Source organism: Ammodytes marinus (genome assembly GCF_949987685.1).
Source record: "Ammodytes marinus genome assembly, chromosome: 1".
Lineage (NCBI taxonomy): Eukaryota > Metazoa > Chordata > Actinopteri > Uranoscopiformes > Ammodytidae > Ammodytes > Ammodytes marinus.
Window position 1 is genome coordinate 37,374,520 of NC_137230.1, and position 24,489 is coordinate 37,399,008.

Sequence of the window (24,489 nt, forward strand, 5' to 3'; positions counted from 1 at the left end):
GCACATATCCAACCAGAGTCTCCAATAGCACACAGCCCAGCTCTTGACTGCGAGAGGTATATTCCCGGTACAGGCAATGCTCCTTTCCCGAATCGGAATCTTTCCCCACGACTTGGGTTAGGATTATCGGAACGCTGAATAGGAAAGCCGCAGTCCACAGGGCGAGCAAAACCTTATTCAGCGCTTGTTTTCTTTTCCAGCCCGCGGACGCGAAGGGGTAACGCACGGCCACAAATCGCTCCACGCTCATCAAGGTGATCAGAAACACACTGCTGTACATGCAAGCGTTGATTATGAACACCATGGCTTTGCAGGAGGCCTCGCCAAACACCCAGGAATCGGCCAAAGCGTAGATCCAAAGCGGTAGAGTCACAAGCACCATCAAATCAGCGGCGGCCAGATGTAGGATGAGAATGACGGTGTGCGAACGCTGCTGCACGTGTTTCAGAATCGTCCAAATCACCAAGATGTTCCCGGGAACGCCGACCAAGAAGGAAAGGCCGAGAATCACACAGGCCACAGCGGTGCCCCCGTCGAAATGATGACTTTCACCGCCGTCAGAAGACATTTCACCACCCTTTTCGTCCATGGCAGACCAGCCCGATAAGTTCATGGCTGAAAGAGTGTGTGTGTGAGTGAGTGAGTGAGTGAGTGAGTGAGTGAGTGAGTGAGTGAGTGAGTGAGTGAGTGAGTGAGCGAGCGAGTGAGTGAGTGAGTGAGTGAGCGAGTGAGTGAGTGTGAATGAGCGAGTAGGTGACCGACTGACTGACTAACTGAGTGACAGAATGAGTGAGTGAGAGTCTGATTCTGAGTGTGTGTGTGTGTGTGTGTGTGTGTGTGTGTGTGTGTGTGTGTGTGTGTGTGTGTGTGTGTGTGTGTGTGTGTGTGTGTGTGTGTGTGTGTGTGTGTGTAATGACTGAGTCTGTACAAAGATTCTGATCAAAATGCAACAGATGCAAGTCTCCACTTCCCCTTTGAGGAGAGACTGCACAGGAAGAGGGTTTCCTCACTCTGCTATTCAAGGCACGCAGACGTGATTCATGCATGTGTGTGTGTGTGTGTGTGTGTGTGTGTATGTGTGTGTGTGTGTGTGTGTGTGTGTGTGTGTGTGTGTGTGTTCATGCATGCGTCAGAAAGAAATTTTTTGCTAACCTCAGAGCACCACTTAGATTATTTATATAACGTGTGGTCCAGAGACAACATAGGTGTAGATGTTGCACCTGTATTTTTATAGTGGTATGGACGGTAGGATGGCCTTGAGGATAGGTGGCCGACCAGTAACCATGAGGTCTCTGGTTGGACCAGGGCTTGAAAGAACTTTGGCCTGACCTGTCTTGCCTTAAACCTGCAGTGTGTAGAATTTTGGGTTTTATTTCCTAGCAGATTTTGTAGAAAGTAATTATAATATCCATAAGTACGTTTAATTTAGTGCATAATAGCTGAGAAAAATGTTTTGAATTATTTTTTTTCCCTTAGAAAGGATCTTATATATGTCCATGTTTCTGCATATTTTGGACCAAGGCCTAGTGCCGCCATCTTGAAAGTGTCATAGTTGGAATGTCATCAGGTGCATTGTTTAAAATGTAGAATTGTTCTTGTCCTTGAAGGCCACTGTAGCTTCTGTTATTATTCAAAAGGGTTGGGGTTACCCAGGGAGCGTTGCATTCTAGAACTTTGTAGAACTTTCTTGATGATGTCATATTACACACTTTACTTATGACATCTATTGCAGCATGTCCGACCTGGGAGAGGGATCCCTTACTCTGTCAACTCTCCCTGAGATTTCTTAAAAAAAAAAATGTAAATCCCGGTAAAGGGTTTTTTACTGGGAGTTTTTTCTCAGCCGAGCTAAGGGTGTAAGGGCAGGGAGTCATACTGTATCATATTGTATGGAATGTAAAGACCACTGAGACAAATGTATTTGTGATATTGGGCTATACAAATAAAACTGATTTGATTTGATTTGTTTACGGGCATGTACACACACACACACACACACACACACACACACACACACACACACACAGTATCACTCCAATAACCAAGTGTGTGCTGCCCCCTGGCTGCTCTGCTGTTGTACTACCATCTCTCTGAGCTTAACAGTGTCTTCAAAAATAGTTTTTTTGTTATTCATTCAATAGAAAGTTGAATGCCTTATTAAAAGCTCAATTTAAGAATAGTTTCATTAAAGCTGGGGTGGAGGATTTGGGGAGAAAATGGCAGTTGGGATAGAGATTCGAATCCAAATAACTCAACCGCTCCACTTGTTCTCTTTGGTCCCTCCCCTATGGTCCCTCCCTGACACGCTCTACACCAACAAAGTCGTGCCAAAGTGAATGGACAGTCCCAACAGCCAATAAGAACAGAGAATCGGAGCCTCGCTCTGATTGGTCAAAGTGTACAGCTCATGTTAACTTTGACCAATCAGAAATCACATACCCCAGCTTTAATGGATTTAAAAACAAATGTATTAATTTATGTTTTAAATGTACAATAAGTTATTTAGAAATGCCCAGTTTTAAAGGTGCACTATGTAAAGTTTTGTGTGTCAGAGAAGTGAACATTTTCTAAGGTTTATTCTCATAACTGAATAAAACAAACTTTCCTCACAGGAAAATGTGATCCCTGGAACACTGTTTGAAGTTAGAAAGCTTCCTGAAAAGTTACTGTTTCACTGTTGTTGTTGTTTACAGCAGCAGGGCCCACAGTTTGGTTCACAAACATATTCTAGTCTTAACGTTTGGTTCCAGTTTCCTCAAAATAATTCAATTCAGATTTATGATGATAGAATTATTCAATACTAAGAATTACATGTAGAGTAAAAAACTGTAGGCTCAGTGGAGGGTAAAGAAATCACCCTCCACTGACACTGCATAGTGATTAGTGACCCTTTAATGTTCATCTTTTTTCACAGCTACAGTGCTGAAAAATATGGAAGTAAATGAGTGTCATCGGATTTTGAAAATAAAAAGCCATTGAATTTTAAGCACTGAATATTTATGCATTGAAATAATGTATCTGAATGTTTTGCCTCTGAATTTAACTCATTACATTTTAAACAACAAATGTTCACCTTTATTTTACAATGTTCTCAAATTCAAAATCTAATTTTCAACGTTAAAAAATTCAACGTGCCAAATTCAACTGCAAAATCCCATGTATGAAATTCAGAGTAGAACTTTGGGCAACCAAGGAAGAGCAATCGATCATAGATAGTAGATCGCGTTCAACAAAGAGAGCAAGTGGGAAACAAACATGTTTCTATATACATATGCTAGCCATTATATTCTTCCCTATATAGAAACATGTTTGTACTCACCCAAGCACCATCGTTACTTGCGTTGCCGTTTGACATGGCTAACACCTGATTTGCCTTCCTGCATCAGTCGGGTATCCAAGGCAACAAGCTAATATTCCCACTGGCTCTCTTTGTTTGAACGCGATCGAGCATCTATGATCGATTGCTCTGCCTTGGGTCCCCAAAGTTTTACTCTGAATTTCATACATGGGATTTTGCAGTTGAATTTGGCACGTTGAATTTTTTAACGTCGAATATTTAATTTTGAATTTGAGAACATTGTAAAATAAAGGTGAAAATTAGTTGTTTAAAATGTAATGAGTTAAATTCAGAGGCAAAAAATTCAGATACGTTATTTCAATGCATAAATATTCAGTGCTTAAAATTCAATGGCTTTTTATTTTCAAAATCCGATGACACTCATTTACTTCCATAGCAAAATGAACTAAAGATATTCTACATTCTCCGTTCACATTTATGATGTAATGCTCAGTGTCGCTGCTAGGTGGCAGTAACGCAGTTGGTTGTTTGCGAACCACCAGTTTTTCTGAATCTCTATATGACTGGATTTACTTTATACAATAAAGGCAAAGGCTATTTTATAACATGTCTTCTTTCTATCTCAACATTTTTTTCAACAATCTGAACCAGCCAGGATGGAATGATTGAGGGGGCAGTTGAAAATTCTCAGGGGGCGACTTTTTAATTTATTTATATACATTTTTATAAATTGAACAAAATTTGTGCCGCATTCCCAAATAAAAGGTCTGGTGGTTCTCAAATAATAAAGATGGAGTTATAGATGAACTTCCAAAAATCTCACTCCATATAAAATAAAATTCATCGGAGCACAAAAAAGACAAAAATAATTCCCCAAATATCTGCCAAAAATCTTAACAAAAAAAATATGTAATAATGCAATAATGCATTAAACCTGCAGTGTGTAGAATTTTGGGTTTTATTTCCTAGCAGATTTTGTAGAAAGTAATTATTATATCCATAAGTATATTTAATAGCATAATGGCTGAATTTCTTTTTTTGAATTATTATTTTTTCCCTTAGAAAGGGTCTCATATATGTCCATATTTCTGCATATTTTGGACCAAGGCCTTGTGCCGCCATCTTGAAAGTGTCATAGTTGGAATGTCATCAGGTGCATTGTTTAAAATGTAGAATTGTTCTTGTCCTTGAAGGCCATTGTAGCTTCTGTTATTGTTCTAAAGGGTTGGGGTTACCCAGGGAGTGTTGCATTCTAGAACTTTGTAGAACTTTCTTGATGATGTCATATTACACACTGCCCCTTTAATATAATATAAAAAAATATATAAAAACAACATGGAAGGGGGCGCTCTTGGCGCAGTGGTCAGAGCGTCGCACCCCGGGCCCTGGCCCTGCAGCAGACCCGGGTTAGAATCCAGCCCGGGTCGTTCTCTGCATGTCATTCCCCTGTCTGACACATTTCAACTCTGTCTCTCCAACCTATCTAGTAAAGGCAAAAATGCTCCAAAAATAATCTTGAAAAAAAACAACAACATGGAAGAAGTTCACATGGCTCTGTTGTGATTTTTGTCAAATTTGGATTCTGCTCAGGTTGTCCATTATGTCTAATGTTGAGACTGGGACATCAGTTTAGGCGCTATTATGGACAATGCCGCTCATTGTGAGGTGAAATCGAACTCATGTTATCACTCTGTTACTCATTAACTTTCTCTTTCTCTTTCTCTCTCTCTCTCTCTCTCTCTCTCTCTCTCTCTATCTGTTTCTGTTTCTCTCAAACACATAAATTACTGTGTATTTGTAAATGAAGATCTTTATATATTTCAGAGGATATGGTTAGTGTACAGGTCTGTTTGTAGTTTGAGGGGCACAACATTGGTTAGACTAAACCAGTTAGTTAATGAAAAGGACTTTTTATGTTATACTCTGATAGAGTTAAGAGAGAGAGAGAGAGAGAGAGAGAGAGAGAGTGTGTGTGTGTGTGTGTGTGTTTTTGTTTGTGTGTCTGTGTGTGTGTTTTGTCTGTGTGTCTGTGTGTGTGTTGTGTGTGTGTGTGTGTGTGTGAGTGGGTTGTTCTCCTTGTTTTAATAGTGTGTAATAAAATCCAGTAGCTTCCTCTCACATAAAACGTTGTGATAAGAGAGATCAAAAGTCAGTATCTGTAAATTTGGTCATATGATCACAACCATCGTTGTGGCGCAGATCATTTCTCCGTGTTCGAGCTTCGGTAAGTGACAGATTTCAGTGTTTGAAGACTCTCTAAGACTCTAAGACGGATTTATGTTTATTATTTGGGGCAACCGTGGCTCAGGTGGTAGAGCGGGTTGGCCAACGATCCAAGGGTTGGTGGTTCGATCCCCGCCCGGCCACCTGTATCATGGTTGTTGTGTCCTTGGGCAAGACACTTCACCCACCTTCACTGTGCCTTGTATGACTGCTGTGTGTTTGAGGTGGTGGTCGGAGGGGCCGCTGTGGCTACTCTCGCAGTTTACCACCTCCGGTATGACTGTGTGTGAACGAATGGAACCTGGAACCCTGTAAAGTGCTTTGAGTGCCTTGAAAAGTGCTATATAAATCCAATGCATTATTATTATGTAAACTAAGAAACTGTAAATAGCATAAATTCTAGGTGTCTGTTGGGGAGAAGCTGCTGTTTGTAATGAGAAAAACTTAGCTCTGTGCTAACCGTTAGCCACCATGTCCAGGATCCGTGGACTACTTTAGAGTTAGTTAGTTTAATATGAAGCTTTAATGATCCTTTTATTGATTAATCCACTGATAATGTTCTTTGTTAATCTATTAATTGTTTTGTCTGTCAGATGCCTAAAAAGCCTATAATTTTTTCAAAATGGCAAAAGTGAAACACAGCCGGAGCTCTGCTATATGACAGATTAAGACAAATGCCTCTATAAACACAAACATTTAATTAGAATTATAAGTAGTGGGGAAAAATGGTTTATGTGAAGTACAGCCTGACAATGTAATTCTTGGTTCTCATGAAAAAATCGCTTTTAGAACACTTCCTACAATATTATACTTGTATTATATTTCTACATTAAAGCTGGGGTATATGATTTCTGATTGGTCAAAATTAACATGACCGGTACACTTTGACCAATCAGAGCGAGGCTCCGATTCTTAAAAACAAAAAATAATAATAATCCGATTCTCTGTTCTTATTGGCTGTTGGGACTGTCCATTCACTTTGGCACCGACGTTGTTGGTGTAGAGAGCATGTCAGGGAGGGACCATAGGGGAGGGACCAAAGAGAACAAGTGGAGCGGTTGAGGTATTTGGATTCAAATCTCTATCCAACTGCTACTTTCTCCCCAAATTCTCCACCCCAGCTTTAAAGGGGTAACACTTTACAATAAGGTACACACATTTTTGTCTTGATGGCTCAGGTATCACCCTGTGGCCGAATGTTGCGTTCCTTCCTGCATGCTTTGCCCCCCATCTGAGGTGGGCAGGTCTGAGCTACTGTGCCCGATGCAGACTCTCAGGGTTTATATTTCTGCTACCACCTGTATGTCAGTCATGGCAGGTTTTTGTTTGCCATGATATCCTGTGTACCTGCAGAATGCTTTTGCAAAATTCGGTGTTTGCAATTTCAATTGGATGTTTTTCCCATTGGTCAAAAAGTTGGTTTGTTTGTGGGCCCCACACTTCACTTCCATAGAGCAGGATGGGTTCAATAATAGCTTGGAGTAGTTTGAGCCAAATTAGAATTGGAATCTGAATGTAAATTTGTCTTTTGATTGCATAAAAAGCCCTGCGTGCTTTCTCTCTCAGTTCATTGACTGCTGGGTTGAAACTTCCAGTCGAACTTATTTTCAGGCCTAAATAGTTATATTCTAAACAGTTTTCTATTGTATGTGTTCCTATTGTGAAGTGCATTGTGTTTCCCAGACATCTGGATCTTTTCTGGAATATCATTGTTTTTGTTTTCTTAATGTTAACTGCCAACCTTGTCAGTTGACTGAGCTCAGTTCATAGCACTGCAGTAAATTAATCTCTCCCTTTATAGATAAGACCAAACCTTATTGTATCATTATTATGACCTTAGACTTTAATGTCCTCAAGGGGAACTTCTACTTCACATCATAGTACAGTTATGGGCCGCACGCCAACAGATAATAAAAGATGGAAAAACAGAATAATATAACATAGAGACAGAATATATATAGACAGAGTGGGACTGGGGTGTTTTTTATCTTGGCCTTTTGTTTAGGGCTGCTATGGCTGCAGGCACCAGGCACACACACACAACACACACACACACACACACCAAGCTTTTGCTATAGCGAGCCTTCCTGCCCAGGGACCTGTACATGCGTCCAGAGGGCATAATAGTGAAGTGGCAGTTGAGTGGGTGTGAGTTGTCCTGTGCTATTGTGGATGCAATGCGTGAGATGGCCTTGAGATTAAGCTCTGACAGTGTGGGTGTGGGGAGACCGATTCATTTGGCAGCTATGTTTGCGAGACGTGTGAGTTTGACCCGGTTTTTGACAGTGAGGCTCAATAAGGTTGTATCTTTCCTATGAAGGCAGAATTTACTGCAGGACTTTGAACTTGAAGGCCATCAACATTCTTTTATTACATATGGTCGTTAAAAGTATAAAGTTAGCATGCAGAGGGCATACGATTGGGACATATTTTTATTCATATATAGCCTATAGTACTTCATAATACTTGAACTTTCCTCCTGCTTATGTATCCATCGCTGGTTGTTTTTACTCTGAGGTTCAGTCCATGTGATGTAACTTCCGGTCCACAGTTGATTGTGGTTTCAGAACCACCAAAAAAGGTGCTGATTTCCACTGTAAAAGTTATGACTGGATGTTTTCAGCATTCTTCATCTGACCACATGTATTGGGACAAACAATGATATCTGGTGGGTTCATAGGTTTTGTATATAGGAACAAAATCTTGAAGTCAATTCTGTGACAGGCTGATAAACAGTGTAGAGATTGGACTGGTGTAATGCGATCAACTTTCTTGGTTTTTGTCAGAACTCTATAGCAACATCTTCTGTCTCTCTGTGTGTCTCCTCTCCAGTTTAATCTACAAACCACACAAAAGGAACAGTATCAGTGCTGTTGTTGCAGTGACAGAGAGCATCTGTCCAGCAGGTGTGGGCTCTGCTATGGATCAGAGTGAGGACACAGAGGAGGGAGGGGAACATGACGGACACACCAAAGCTCACAGGTGACATGAGGATCTCTAACTGTCCATCACTCTTCTCTATATACAGGTGAAACTCATATTATTAGAATATCATGGAAAATGAATTGGAATTGAGGCAAGAATTCATTCAAAAGGGGCCCAGATCAAGTACTGAGTACATATGCATGATTATACTTTATAGAGGGCCGACATTTCTGTATTTAAAATCCTGTTTTTATTGATTTCATGTAATATTCAAATTTTATGAGATTTTGAGTTTGTGGTTGATAATAATCACAATTATAACAAATAAAGGCTTGAAATAACTCACTTTGCATGTAATGAGTCTATATAATATATTAGTTTCACCTTTTAAGTTGAATTACAGAAATTAACTTTTGCACGATATTCTAGTTTTTCGAGTTTCACCTGTACTGTCTTCTGACTGATTTTTTATTTTCTATTATTTCAGCTGGTGTAGAAAGAATCTTTTCTCAAGTTTAAACGCTTTCATGTTTATTTATTTGTTTGTATCAGGATGCAGCAGCAGAGACCAGACTCTCCTGGACACAGCTGTGTGTCCATGAAGAGTGACTGGTCTGTGGATCGCCCTATTGACTTTAAAGCTGGACAATCTGCTGATGGAAGGTGAGAACTAACAGTATACCAGAACTCTGTTGTCATCTGACATTTCTCAATAGGAGCATCACTCTCCAGGACCTGCATATTTACATAGTTATCAATACACACAACAGTAGAGAAGAGAGTGTTGTCCAGGATAGGGTGCCGCCCATTGATGACTGAAAGATCTCTAACTAATCACAGTTTAGTGCCTGGTACTTACTTCTTGGAACCTCGACAAAGTAGGCACCGGGTACCTTTTTAAATTGTGGAGAACCATAAAGCTGAGTAGAGTTAAGTGTTCTTTGGTTAGGCACCTTGTCACAGTGTGAAGAAAGGTGCTATTAAGATAGAAATAAATGTATTTTTCCAGAGCTGACAGTTTGAATTTCTTTTCATTTCAAAACTACTTTTCATTTGTTTGTTTGTATCAGGATGCAGCAGCAGAGAACAGACCCTCCTGGACCCAGCTGTGTGTCCTTTAAGAGTGACCGGTCTATGGGTCGACTTCTTGACTTTAAAGATGGACAATCTGCTGATGGAAGGTGAGAACTAACAGTATACCAGAACTCTGTTGTTATCTGACATTTCTCAAAAGGAGCATTACTTTGTCGTCCAGGACCTGCATATTTACATAGTTATCAATACACACAACAGTAGAGAAGAGAGTGTTGTCCAGGATAGGGTGATGACTCAAAGATCTCTGACCAATCACAGTTTAGTACCTGGTACTTACTTCTTGGAACCTCGACAAAGTAGGTACCGGGTACCTTTTTAAATTGTGGAGAACCATAAAGCTGAGTAGAGTTAAGTGTTCTTTGGTTAGGCACCTTGTCACAGTGTGAAGAAAGGTGCTATTAAGATAGAAATAAATGTATTTTTCCAGAGCTGACAGTTTGAATTTCTTTTCATATCAAAACTACTTTTATTTGTTTGTTTGTATCAGGATGCAGCAGCAGAGACCAGACTCTCCTGGACCCAGCTGTGTGTCCTTTAAGAGTGACTGGTCTGTGGATCGCCCTATTGACTTTAAAGATGGACAATCTGCCTCTCCAAGGTAAGAATCTAATATCTAGTATTTAGAGCAGGATTTACTTTGGAGTTCCCTCTGTCCTCAGGACCTGCTGTTTACAGATCTGAGTCATTAAAGGTCACCTATTTTGCAAAATGCACTTTCGCATTGTTTTTCAATATTTATATGGGTCCCTGGTGTGACTAGAGACTCCCCAATTATGAGAAAAAACAACCCTCTGTTTTTTTCCACCATTCTGAAAACCCATGTTCAAAAACCTAAATCAGATTTCTCTGTTATTTCAGAGAGTCAGATTCAGATGCATTAAACATTTAGGTAATCATGAATATAAGTGTGGGCTCAGAGTTTTCATTCATTAAAAAGCTCAGATAAGGGCCAAACATTACTTTATTAGGGCACCCCTAATTTTTTGGTATCCTGGATACTGACATGAGTATCAATACGCAAACAAGATTTATAAGTGAGGGATAATGTAGAGCGAACGGATCACTCTCTGGAAATAAAGATGACAAGGTGCACAGGAGGTTTTGAAACTACTTTTATTTGTTTGTTTGTATCAGGATGCAGCAGCAGAGAACAGACCCTCCTGAACCCAGCTGTGTGTCCTTTAAGAGTGACTGGTCTGTGGATCGCCCTATTGACTTTAAAGATGGACAATCTGCCTCTCCAAGGTAAGAATCTAATATCCAGTATAAGGGCCAATCAGAGCAGACTAGATGTTTGTGAGAGCAGGGCTAAAAGAGACACGCTGTAAAACAGATAGTTTCAGACAGAGGCGGAAAAGAGGAGATTCAGTTAGGACACAGTGATAAATATAAAGGGGTTTTTGGACACCACACCATGAGGACAGTTTCTAGTTAAAACTGGGGTATATGATTTCTCATAGGTCAAAGTTAACATGAGCTGTACACTTTGACCAATCAGAGCGAGGCTCCGATTCTCTGTTCTTATTGGCTGTAGGGACTGTCCATTCACTTTGGCACAACGTTGTTGGTGTAGAGCGTGTCAGGGAGGGACCAAAGAGAACAAGTGGAGCGGTTGAGGTATTTGGATTCGAATCTCTATCCCAACTGCCATTTTCTCCCCAGGGCAGCTGTGGCTACTATCGTAGTTTTCCACCACCGGTATGACTGTGTGTGAACGAATTGAACCTGGAACCCTGTAAAGCGCTTTGAGTCCTAAGGGAATAAAGTGCTATATAAATCCAATCAATTATTATTATTATTAAATCCTCCACCCCAGCTTTAAAACCCACATTACAATATTGACCCTGAAAATGAGCAGAATATCTGATATTTAAATTATGTTAAACTTGATGTTTTCTCCACAGAGTTCAGCAGCAGAGCTCAGAGGTTCCCAGTGATCAGTCTGCCCAGCAGCACCAAACACACCTGGACTCCACATTCATGGTGTGTTCATGTAGAAACAGCTTTTTCATGATTTACATGTTGTGTTCTACCAGTTAATATTAAATGTTCCGTTTATTATTCTGTTGCAGCTGCTGGAGGAAAACATTGTCACTTATGTGAAGAACGAGCTGAAGAAGATCCAGAGTATTCTGAGTCCAGATTACCCAGAATGCTTAGAGAGTCAGAGGGAGGATGAGGAGGTTTTGGATGGCGAGGATGAAGAGCAGAGGAGGAGCAGCAGAGAAGCATTTCAGAGGATCACAGTGAACTTCCTGAGGGGAATGAATCAGGAGGAGCTGGCTGACCTTCTGTGGAGCAGTAAGAAGAGTTTGACTGCACACATCTGCTCTTCAAATCTATTTTTAGACCTTTAATTTAATAAATGTAATGTTGGAAAGTGCAGTTTAACAATTGTCTATTTTCTCTAAATTTAATTTTATGGGGGTAATAAAGCTGGGGTGGAGGATTTGGGGAGAAAATGGCAGTTGGGATAGAGATTCGAATCCAAATACCTCAACCGCTCCACTTGTTCTCTTTGGTCCCTCCCCTATGGTCCCTCCCTGACACGCTCTACACCAACAATGTCGTGCCAAAGTGAATGGACAGTCCCATCAGCCAAAAAGAACAGAGAATCGGAGCCTCGCTCTGATTGGTCAAAGTGTACAGCTCATGTTCATTTTGACCAATCAGAAATCACATACCCCAGCTTTAAATGCTCCCATTAAATGTATCCCAGGGGTAATTTCAGATATTCCAGGGGCTTTTTGCCACTAGCCGCTGCTAATTCTCTACCCTGGTCTCTTCTGCAGGGTGTTAACATTCCCATCGCACACAAAAGCCCTTATCGAATTTAAGTGGGAGGTTTGGTCATTGGAAAAAGCATACATAATAATAATATTTATAATAATAATAATAATAATAATAATAATAATATTTTCTGATTTCCAATTAGATCCATTCACTGTTTTACTGTTTTTTTTAATTGTTTATTCAGGAACTAATGCTGCAGTGTGCCGACGTGAACTCAAGTCTAACCTGCAGAAGAAGTTCCAGTGTGTGTTTGAGGGGATCGCTAAAGCAGGAAACCCAACCCTTCTGAATCAGATCTACACAGAGCTCTACATCACAGAGGGAGGGACTGGAGAGGTCAATGCTGAACATGAGGTCAGACAGATTGAAACAGCATCCTGGAAAACACACAGACCAGAAACCACAATCAGACAAGAAGACATCTTTAAAGCCTCACCTGGAAGGGATAAACCAAGCAGAACAGTGATGACAAAGGGAGTCGCTGGCATTGGGAAAACAGTCTTAACACAGAAGTTCACTCTGGACTGGGCTGAAGACAAAACCAACCAGGACATACAGTTCACATTTCCATTCACATTCAGAGAGCTGAATATGCTGAAAGGGAAAAAGTTCAGCTTGGTGGAACTTGTTCATCACTTCTTTACTGAAACCAAAGCAGCAGGAATCTGCAGCTTTGAAGAGTTCCAGGTTGTGTTCATCTTTGACGGTCTGGACGAGTGTCGACTTCCTCTGGACTTCCACAACAATGAGATCCTGACTGATGTGACAGAGTCTACCTCAGTGGATGTGCTGCTGACAAACCTCATCAGGGGGAAACTGCTTCCCTCTGCTCGCCTCTGGATAACCACACGGCCTGCAGCAGCCAATCAGATCCCTCCTGACTGTGTTGGCATGGTGACAGAGGTCAAAGGGTTCACTGACCCACAGAAGGAGGAGTACTTCAGGAAGAGATTCAGAGATGAGGAGCAGGCCAGCAGAATCATCTCCCACATCAAATCATCACAGAGCCTCCACATCATGTGCCACATCCCAGTCTTCTGCTGGATCACTGCTACAGTTCTGGAGGATGAGTTGAAGACCGGAGAGGAAGGAGAGCTGCCCAAGACCCTGACTGAGATGTACATCCACCTCTTGGTGGTTCAGGCCAAACTGAAGAACATCAAGTATGACGGAGGAGCTGAAACAGATCCACACTGGAATAAAAAGACTAAGAAGATGATCGAGTCTCTGGGAAAACTGGCTTTTGAGCAGCTGCAGAAAGGAAACCTGATCTTCTATGAATCAGACCTGAGAGCGTGTGGCATCGATATCAGAGCAGCCTCAGTTTACTCAGGAGTGTTCACAGAGATCTTTAAGGAGGAGAGTGGACTGTACCAGGACAAGGTGTTCAGCTTCATCCATCTGAGCGTTCAGGAGTTTCTGGCTGCTCTTCATGTCCATCTGACGTTCATCAACTCTGGAGTCAATCTGATGTCAGGAAAAATAACAACTTCCAGGTGGGCTAAGCTTTTAGGAGAAGATCCTGACCTGAAACATCTACACCAGAGTGCTGTGGACAAGGCCTTACAGAGTCCAAATGGACACTTGGACTTGTTCCTTCGCTTCCTCCTGGGTCTTTCTCTAGAGGCCAATCAGAAACATCTACAAGGCCTGCTAGAAGAGACAAAAGGCAGCTCTGAGGCCTGTGAGGCAACAGTCCAGTTCATCAAGAAGAAGATCCAGGAGACTCCCTCTGCAGAGAAAAGCATCAATCTGTTCCACTGTCTGAATGAACTGAATGATCATTCTCTAGTGGAGGAGATCCAACGGGCCCTGAGTTCAGGAAGTCTCTCCACAAAGAAACTGTCTCCTGCTCAGTGGTACGCTCTGGCCTTCATCTTGCTGTCATCAGAAAAAGATCTGGACGTGTTTGACCTGAAGATATACTCTGCTTCAGAGGAGGCTCTTCTGAGGCTGCTGCCAGTGGTCAAAGCCTCCAACAAAGCTCTGTATGTGCACACATAGCAATCCAGGTTACACATACAGCCCCAATTCCGAAAAAGTTGGGACATTATGTAAAACGTATATCAAAGAGAATGTGATCATTTGTTAATCCTTTTTCACATACAATCAAGTTGAAGACAATACAAAGTTAATATATTTTATGTTTTACCCTATCTATTACATTGATTTTCAGAGATATATGCTTATTCTGAATTTGATGCCCGCAACACATTTCAAACAATTTGGGACAGCGGTTTTAAAAAACACCTGTTTGGAACATTACTCGCATAAATATGATAATTGGTACGAGGTGATATTATCATGAATGGATATAAAGAGGCATCCCCTAAATGTTTAGTCTTCACAAGCCATATTGGGGTGAGGCTCACCACTTTGGGAAGAACTGCAAAGGAAAACAGTCCAACAGTTTAAAAACAACATTCCTGCAAAGAATTGAAGGATTTCACCATCTACAGTCCATAATATAATAAAAATATTTAGACAATCTGGAGAAATCTCTGCACGCAAGGGGCAAGGTCAAACATTAAAATGTAATGCCCATGACCTCAGGTTGCACTGCATTGAAAAATGACATGGTTACTACATTGGTAATGGAACACTTCAGAAGACCATTGTCTGTAACGACAGTTTGTCCATACATCCAAACATTTTATCAGTTTAAACAAATACATGTAATGTATTTTTACTGTTTTATATTGAATACACATAGAACAGAATTCATAAAATTATCAAATTCTGTTTTAGTCACATTTTACATAACATGACAACATTTTCGGAATTAGGGTTGTTATTCAGAAATATATATTTTCTGTAATTCTTTTCTTATCTCTTTCTGAATCTTCTCCAGGCTGAGTGGCTGTAAACTCTCAGAGAGGAGCTGTGAAGCTCTGTCCTCAGTTCTCAGCTCCCAGTTCTCTAGTCTGAGAGAGCTGGACCTGAGTAACAACAAACTGCAGGATTCAGGAGTGAATCTGCTTTCTGCTGGACTAATGAGTCCACACTGTAAACTGGAATCTCTCAGGTTAGTGTTCAGTTTGTAAAGAATTATCTTTCATATTCAATATAGATTTTATATAACAATTTTTTTTGTGTTTGTGTTTGTGTGTGTGTGGGTGTGTGTGTTTAGTCTGTCTTTTTGTCAGATCACAGCGGAAGGTTGTGCTTCTCTGGCCTCAGCACTGAGCTCCAACCCCTCCCATCTGCGAGAACTGAACCTGAGCAACAACCATCCACGAGGCTCAGGAGTAAGTCTACTGTCTGCTGTAATGAAGGATCAACTCTGTAGACTGGAAACTCTACGGTCAGTGTCTAACTATTTCAGAAGTTACCTCACTCATCGTTTATTTTGTATAGAAATGTTCAATTTTAAATTGACTGAGTAAATACTTATTTAGGCTGATCGACTGTAAGCTCATAGTGAAAAGCTGTGAAGCTGTTAAGAACTATTAATTATTAACTATTATTATTGACTGAATGAAAATCCTCCACAGGCTGAATGGCTGTAAACTCTCAAAGAGAAGTTGTGAAGCTCTGTCCTCAGTTCTCGGCTCCCAGTCCTCTCGTCTGAGAGAGCTGGATCTGAGTAACAACGACCCGCAGGATTCAGGAGTGAATATGCTTACCACCGGGTTGCAGAGTTCATACTGTAAACTGGAATGTCTCAGGTCAGTATTCAGTTTTTATATAATCATCCAGCAAGTTAAATTACTTTTAAGTAGTGTTTGTTTATGACACATGAACTTTACTTGGTTAATTAAAGCCAGGGCTGTACGCTTATTTTTTTAGGTGGTAGCACTGGTGCTAGCAAGCAAAAAAATTCAGTAGCACAAAAATAAATTTGGTAGCACACAAAGTATGATCGAAAACTTGCATAACCTTAACCCTTGCATTTCGCTCTAATTACCTTTGAGCCTGTCATCTTGGTCTCATTTGAGATTCTCAATTAATATTATATCCTAGTGTGTGCAGTAATAATTATGGAAAAATGAATAGGGGTGCACTGATTGCAATTTAGAAAAAAGAATCTAACCTGCCAATTGCAATTTTTTGCTGATTCAGAATTATTATTATTAAAATGTCCTTCTGTTAATTAAAACCAAACTTTAAAACATTAAACATAGCCTATTAAATAAATAAGTATACATATTGGTACAATTTAGGATAAATTAAATAGGTTGTTGTGAATGTGTTGGGAGTAGCTTTTCAGTGGCCTATTTAAAACTTTGTTTAAATAGACTAGGCTACTGTTGACTGTTCGCTGCAGCTGAAGGAGTTGCCTTTCAAGCTAGAAAAAAGCGCTAACTTCCTGTTCTTACCGGCTTCAAAATAAAAGTCAACTCACGTTTGGCTAGTAACAGGCTTTTAATGTGAAGGCGCACAGGAAATGTTCTGTTTGTACACGCGCTAACTTAACTGCGGTAATGTGCCGTCTCCTTCCGGTAATTGCCGTAGGTGAAGTTTTTATACCTAGAATCACTGCACGAGCACAGATCCCGAGGACACATATCTTTCACCAGCCAAAGTGGAGGGTGGACTCAATAACTTACTTGCCTAAGACTCATTTACCCGCAGTGTTAATGTAGAGCCCTCTAAGCAGTGTTGTGCAGCGCTCCTCTGTGTTTCAAAGACAGCCTCTCCTCATTAGCAAGCTGTCGCACGAGTGCGAATGGATTTGTATTCATCATCGCACGTGATCAATTTCAGTAGCAAATGCGATCAAAACTGTCGCACTGTACAGCCCTGAAAGCATAGGTTCACTTCTGATCTTGTCTCATTAACAACCTTACCATAAACTGGGTGTTTATTATGGAAGTAAAAAACAAAACAGAAATATTAAAAGACGCCACTGAGATCAGGCTGTGTTTCCTCCAATCACCAGCTCCAATGTTTTCCGTTGTCGACTGAGAGTTAGTCTCCCAGCAGAACTATTAAATCTCCAAGCGCTGTCCACATGACCCAGAAACTCCAAGAAGGCCAGATACTCTGACCTGTTAATTGGAGCATAAGACAACAGTCAGACAATTTTCTCCTATTCAGAAACAATTGAAGGATTTCACCATCTACAGTCCATAATATAATAAAAATATTTAGACAATCTGGAGAAATCTCTGCACGCAAGGGGCAAGGTCAAACATTAAAATGTAATGCCCATGACCTCAGGTTGCACTGCATTGAAAAATGACATGGTTACTACATTGGTAATGGAACACTTCAGAAGACCATTGTCTGTAAACACAGTTTGTCCATACATCCACACATTTGATCAGTTTAAACAAATACATATAGTGTATTTTTACTGTTTTATATTGAATACACGTCAAAAATAATTCATAATATTATCACATTCTGTTTTAGTCACATTTTACATAACATGACAACATTTTCGGAATTGGGGTTGTTATTCAGAAATATATATTTTCTGTAATTCTTTTCTTATCTCTTTCTGAATCCTCTCCAGGCTTGGTGGCTGTAAACTCTCAGAGAGGAGCTGTGGAGCTCTGTCCCATGTTCTCAGCTCCTCCTCTAGTCTGAGAGAGCTGGACCTGAGTAACAACGACCTGCAGGATTCAGGAGTGAATCTGCTTTCTGCTGGACTACAGAGTCCAGACTGTAAACTGGAATCTCTCAGGTTAGTGTTCAGTTTGTAAATAATTATCTTTCATATTCAATATAGATTTTCTATAAAAAAAAATTTTGTGTTTGTGTTTGTGTGTGTTTAGTCTGTCTTTTTGTCAGATCACAGCGGAAGGTTGTGCTTCTCTGGCCTCAACTCTGAGCTCCAACCCCTCCCACCTGAGAGAGCTGAACCTGAGCAACAACCATCCAGGAGGCTCAGGAGTAAGTCTACTGTCTGCTGTAATGAAGGATCAACTCTGTAGACTGGAAACTCTACGGTCAGTGTCTAACTATTTCAGAAGTTACCTCACTCATCGTTTATTTTGTATAGAAATGTTCACTTTTAAATTGACTGAGTAAATACTTCTTTAGGCTGATCGACTGTAAGCTCATAGTGAAAAGCTGTGAAGCTGTTAAGAACTATTAATTATTGAAATGACTGACTGACAATCCTCCTCAGGCTGAGTGGCTGTAAACTCTCAGAGAGAAGCTGTGAAGCTCTGTCCTCAGTTCTCAGCTCCTCCTCTAGTCTGAGAGAGCTGGACCTGAGTAACAACGACCTGCAGGATTCAGGAGTGAAGCATCTGTTCGCTGGACTCAAGAGTCCACACTGTAAACTGCAAACTCTCAGGTCAGTGTTCAGTTTGTATATAGTCATCCAGCAAGGAAGTAAAAACCACACAGAAAATATATATAAATATAAAAAGACGCCACTGAGGTCAAATCAGGCTGTGTGTTTCCTCCAATCACCAGCTCCAGTGTTTTCTGCTGTCGACTGAGAGTTAGTCTCTATAAACTATAAAATCTCCAAGCGCTGTCCACATGACCCAGAAACCCTAAGAAGGCCAGATACTCTGACCTGTTGATCGGAGCACAAGACAACAATCAGACTCTTTTCTCCTATTCAGAAACACTTTGCATATAGAGGCCATAATCTCGTTCACTGCAGAAAAAAAACATCAGTACGGGAACTTTAATTTAATCTGAACTGTTAAAGCTGGGGTATACAAAAATAATAATTGATAAGATTTATATAGCGCTTTTTTGGAGGTCACTCAAAGATGCTTTACATCACATAGAATATACAATAGGCCTACATAAGAAAAACAAAACAAAAACAACGGAAAACAAGATACAGATTCAAAAAGAGGTTTGGAATAGTCAGGTGTGGTGTGGGTTGGTCAGGGGTCATATGCTTTCTTGAAGAGGTGAGTTTTGAGTTGGCTTTTAAATGAGTTTAATGAGTCTGCATTTCGGATGTTTATGGGGAGGGAATTCCAGAGGGTTGGGGCAGCAATGGCAAAAGCTCTGTCTCCTGTGGTGCGGTGTTTTGATCTTGTGATGGGGGTCAGAAGGTTGGTGTTAGATGATCTGAGTTGGCGAGTGGGGGAGTGACGTTTGAGGAGGTCGATGAGGTGGGGGGGAGGCAAGGTTATTGAGGGCTTTGTAGGTGGTGAGCAGGATCTTGAAATTAATTCGGTGCTGTATTGGGAGCCAGTGAAGTTTTTTGAGGATGGGAGTGATGTGTTCTCATGAGCGGGTGTGGGTGAGTAATCTGGCAGCAGAGTTCTGGACATATTGGAGTTTGAGGAGGTGGGTGGAGGGGAGGCCGTAGAGGATGCTGTTGCAATAATCCAGTCTGGAGGTGACGAAGGCATGAATGAGTGTTTCTGCAGTGGAGGGGGAGAGAGTGGGTCGAAGGCGTGCAATGTTACAGAGGTGGAAGAAAGATACTTTTATGATGTTTTTGATGTGGGATTTGAAGGAGAGAGTAGGATCTAGGAGGACTCCAAGGTTCCGGACCAGGGGGGAGGGAGTGACTGTGTGTCCGTCAATGCATAGTGAAAAGTCTTGGGTGGAGGGGAGGCGGGATTTGGGGCCAATGATGATGATTTCTGATTTATTGCAGTTGAGTTTGAGAAGATTGTTGTTCATCCAGGTTTTTATTGCAGTGAGACAGGTTGTGAGGGTGGAGGGAATGGCAGGAGTGATGGTTGCTGTGGAGATGTAAAGCTGGGTATCGTCGGCGTAACAGTGAAATTGTAGTCCGTGGTGGCGTATGATGTGGCCAAGGGGAAGAATGTAGAGGATAAACAGAAGGGGACCCAGAAGGAAACCTTGGGGCACACCATGTGTGACTGGGGTGGTTATGGATATGCAGTTATTGATGGAAATGAAGTGGAATCTGTTTGAAAGGTATGATCTGAACCAGGAAAGTGCGGCGCCGGTGATGCCAATGGATGATTCCAGGCGATTGAGGAGTATGGTGTGGTTGATGGTGTCAAAGGCGGCGCTGAGGTCAAGGAGGAGGATAATGGTGAGTGAGCCAGATTCAGATGCAAGCAGGAGGTCATTTGTTACTTTGAGTAGAGCTGTTTCTGTGCTGTGATGAGTTCTGAAGCCGGATTGAAATGTTTCATAAAGTTGGTTTGAGTGGAGATGGTGTTTGAGCTGGATGGCGACAGAACGTTCAAGTAATTTGGAGAGAAATGGGAGGTTTGATATAGGCCGGAAGTTGTCAGGGTTTTCAGGGTCCAGGCTGGGCTATATGATTTATGATTGGTCAAAGTTAACATGAGCTGTACACTTTGACCAATCAGAGCGAGGCTCCGATTCTCTGTTCTTATTGGCTGTTGGGACTGTCCATTCACTTTGGCACGACTTTGTTGGTGTAGAGCGTGTCAGGGAGGGACCATAGGGGAGGGACCAAAGAGAACAAGTGGAGCGGTTGAGGTATTTGAATTCGAATCTCTATCCCAACTGGCATTTTCTCCCCAAAATCCTCCACCCCAGCTTTAAACGGTTTATGCTGAGAGACCTAACCCCTCTTAATAAACAAACGTGAGCATTTTATTTTGGTTTAATCAACAACAAGAAATATCACATTATAAGGATGTTGGGTTTGAGAGGGACCTGTAGCAGCAGACATCATTGGTATAAGTACAATGTGTGTGTGTGTGTGTGTGTGTGTGTGTGTGTGTGTGTGTGTGTGTGTTTAGTTTGTCAGGTTATCAGATCACAGATGAAGGCTGTGCTTCTCTGGCCACAGCTCTGAGCTCCAACCCCTCCCATCTGAGAGAGCTGGACCTGAGCTACAACCATCCAGGAGACTCAGGAGTGAAACTCTTGTCTGATGGACTAAAGGATCCAAACTGGAGACTGAACACTCTCAGGTATAGACAGGTCGACGGACCACAGTATCTCTCTGTTGACAGAATGGATTATTTGTCTTTGACTCTGACTAACAGGTTCATGTTTAATGGTGGATATGTGTTTTGTCCTCCAGGATGGACCATGGTGGACGGCAGACACTCAAACCTGGTGTGAGGAAATGTAAGTGTGATTTAAGTTTCATTCAGAAGATCTGATTCAGAATATCACATTTAAAATGTTCTTTACTGTAGTTAAATTAAGGATTCCCCAAGTTTTAATCAGGACTATTTTCACTAATCTACTCTTCAAGCTCTTTCTGGTTTTTTCATTGTATTCTTTATTGTGGGGCAGTTTCCATAACTGCATTGCTAAGTAAACCAACATAAAGGAGAAAAGGAGAAGTACAAGACTGTGCACATACAATGTATAATTTTCCTTTATTTAACCTCGAAAGATCAATTGAGGGGTGACCCTCTTTTACAATGACGTTGAGTTTTACAAATACACAATATACAATACAAATACAAATACACAACCGTTTACAAGGAGAGAAAAAACAATTAAAACATTCCGAAAATGGAGAAGAAGAACATCGCTTAGCCAAAACAGTTACAGTTTATGTGGGGCAGATTACAAATAATATGTCTAAACTTGTTAATGTATTTATTTTTATTTTAAGGTGTAAATTGTCCAGGAGTCAGGGGCACTAAAGCTAAAAGCTGTTTTACCGAGCTCAGACCTGGCGTAAGGAACATATAACATGAGCATGTCAGTGGAGCGGGTCTGATGAGGCCCATCTGAAATTTGCATCATGGTAGTCAAATAATGGGGGAGCAAATCACAATGATGTGTGTCATAGGCATCTCCTGTGATGAACCTTAAAGCAGAATGAAAAACAGAATCCAGGAGTTTAAGACATGAATGTGATGCAGTACTTAGTCTGGGAATTAATAACTACGTATCTCAAAATCCTGAATTTTACGGGGGCAGTAAATACTTCCATGGTAACAGCCTACTCCATCAATCACAAATTATTTAATAAGAAACAGGAAACTGACAAAAAGTTGTATTTGAAAGTTTAATGCAGAGACCTTATAGTTACTGGGAGGAACCAGAGACCTCATGGTTACTGGTCGGCCCTCTTTTCCTCTAGGCCATCCTAATCCCAAGATACAAAAGAATTACAGTATGTATGCAATGTGCATTATGATATGCATACTCCTGCCATCATGTAATTTTAACTGTGGGAGTGGAAATGGGGGTCAGGTATGTGGTTTATTTCCACCATGTTTAGAATTGAAACTTTATATCTGAAGAAACCTGTTTTCATATATTTTCCAGAATTTCGTGAAATATTTCAGTAGTAGAAGACTGTTTTAGATTTTGATGTGAAAATGTTTCAAATATGACCTTATTTGTGAATTTCAGGAAGCCATCACAACTTTTACCATTCAGTAAATGTTAATGTTGTTAGAACTGGATTTTTGAGTTTACATTTTTTCAACATCAACACAGGAGACTATGTTCCAAAAATGTAATTTCATTAATTGTCAGTAAAGTTTTTTATCAATCAATAGATACTAACTTGCAGCTGAACTGTGTCTTGTTCTCTCCATCAGATGCCTGCGATCTGGAACTGGACACAAACACAGTACACAGAAACCTCAAACTGTCTGACAACAACAGGAAAGTGACACTGGTGGAGGAGGAGCAGCCATATCCTGATCATCCAGACAGATTTTACCGCAGGGCTCAGCTGCTGTGTAGTAAACGTCTGACTGGTCGCCGTTACTGGGAGGTCGAGTGGAGCGGAGGGGTTGGTATATCAGTGAGTTACAGAGGAATCAGAAGGAAAGGAAACCGTAATGACTGTGGGTTTGGAGGGAATCATCAGTCCTGGACTCTGTACTGCTCTGATGATGGTGGTTACGCTGTCTTTCACAATAACAGAACAACATCCATCTACTCCTCCTTTGTCTCTAACAGAGTAGCAGTGTATGTGGACTGTCCTGCTGGCTCTCTGTCCTTCTACGGAGTCTTCTCTGACTCACTGATCCACCTCCACACCTTCAACACCACATTCACTGAACCTCTTCACCCTGGGTTTGCGCTCAGGTCACCTCGTTCCTCAGTGTCTCTGTGTCTGCAGGTTTGAGAGGCTCTCATGTGCACAGAAACACTGCTGACTTAAGATCAGTCAAAGTTCACTCTGTCACCATCACGCAGCATATACAGTGCTGCTTGAAAGTTTGTGAACCCCTTGAGCCTTTTGGAATTTTATTTAATTTAACAATTATTAATTCATTTTTATCAATACCAGTATATATGTATTATATGAAATAACAGATGTTTGTTTATCAATTCCACATTTTCCTTTTCCGTAAATCAATTGTTAATTAAATAAACAAATTATTTGCCAACTATTGTATGAGCAAAAGTTTGTGAACCCTGAGCTGTATTGCTTAAATTAAGCAGGTAAAGACTAGCCTGGTCCTACCAGACCATCGTACTTCATTTAGCCTGGTCCTACCAGACCATCGTACTTCATTTAGCCTGGTCCTACCAGACCATCGTACTTCATTTAGCCTGGTCCTACCAGACCATCGAACTTCATTTAGCCTGGTCCTACCAGACCATCGTACTTCATTTCATTTGTACAGAAGGTCTGGAATCGCTCAATTGACATACGTTAACTCACTTGAAGGCGGGTGTCTGTTGAAGTTTAAAACTATTGGATCTGCCCAGTGCCACTCTGGATCTGCCAACCAACCATGTCTTACGCCGGCTTCTGAGCCACTCCTTCTGTTCACTGATTGGACCGGCAGAAATCTGTCCGGAGAAAACCTAAGAATATACCGCAGACCCAGACTGACTACTGAAGGGAAATGAAAATTGAGCGGAAGTAGTAGGCGGGCGGTGCCAGGCTAGGTAAAGACAATCAGGTGGGCCAAATTGAGTGATGAAATTGATGTAATGAGAGATCTTTAGGGAAGAAATGTGGCGGCACTAGATAAAACAGAGATCAAACCAGGTCAGTTTAGGCCCACCAAAGTGAACCCATACAGGTCAGAAATGCCAAGAGGAAAATAAAATCTCAGAGGATCTCAGGAATAGAGTTGTGATGTTGCACAATAGTCTGGACACAGCTATAAATTAATTTAAAAAAAGGTTGAGCTCCATCGGTCCAGTGTGAGGCAAATCATCTACAAATGGAGAGCTTTAAGAGTGACTGAACATCTGCCTAGAAGTGGACTTCCTTTAAAAATATCCACAAGCGCCACAAGAAAAGTGCATTTTCAGTTAAAAGGTAACCTAAACATTACATCTGGAGATTTGCAGACCATTTGCCACCACCATTCTTCACTTGGGAGAAGGTTCTTTTA

The 24,489-nt window shown here is 41.1% G+C and overlaps 3 protein-coding genes across 3 annotated transcripts in view; 2 read left to right on the top strand and 1 right to left on the bottom strand.

Annotated features, from left to right (window-relative positions):
• Nucleotides 1-617, bottom strand: part of LOC307253804 (leukotriene B4 receptor 1) — a 3,322-nt gene extending 2,705 nt beyond the window's left edge. The window contains 1 exon segment of the mRNA XM_080031976.1: nt 1-617. This exon segment is cut by the window's left edge and continues 491 nt beyond it. Coding sequence (XP_079888102.1) covers nt 1-613 — 613 coding nt within the window. The 5' untranslated portion in view covers nt 614-617.
• The window catches only part of nfatc3a (nuclear factor of activated T cells 3a), a 231,951-nt gene that overhangs the window by 163,618 nt on the left and 43,844 nt on the right, over nt 1-24,489 (top strand). The window lies entirely within an intron of this gene.
• Nucleotides 4,940-23,261, top strand: LOC307251864 (NACHT, LRR and PYD domains-containing protein 3-like; the record flags this gene model as incomplete). Its single annotated transcript, XM_080029294.1, has 16 exons — nt 4,940-4,958; nt 5,498-5,522; nt 8,354-8,503; nt 9,517-9,627; nt 10,676-10,786; nt 11,446-11,524; nt 11,614-11,842; nt 12,519-14,322; nt 15,186-15,359; nt 15,465-15,638; nt 15,829-16,002; nt 17,796-17,966; nt 18,414-18,584; nt 20,953-21,126; nt 21,240-21,286; nt 22,726-23,261. The coding sequence occupies 16 exons, from the start codon at nt 4,940-4,942 to the stop codon at nt 23,259-23,261; spliced, it is 4,149 nt and encodes a 1,382-aa protein (XP_079885420.1).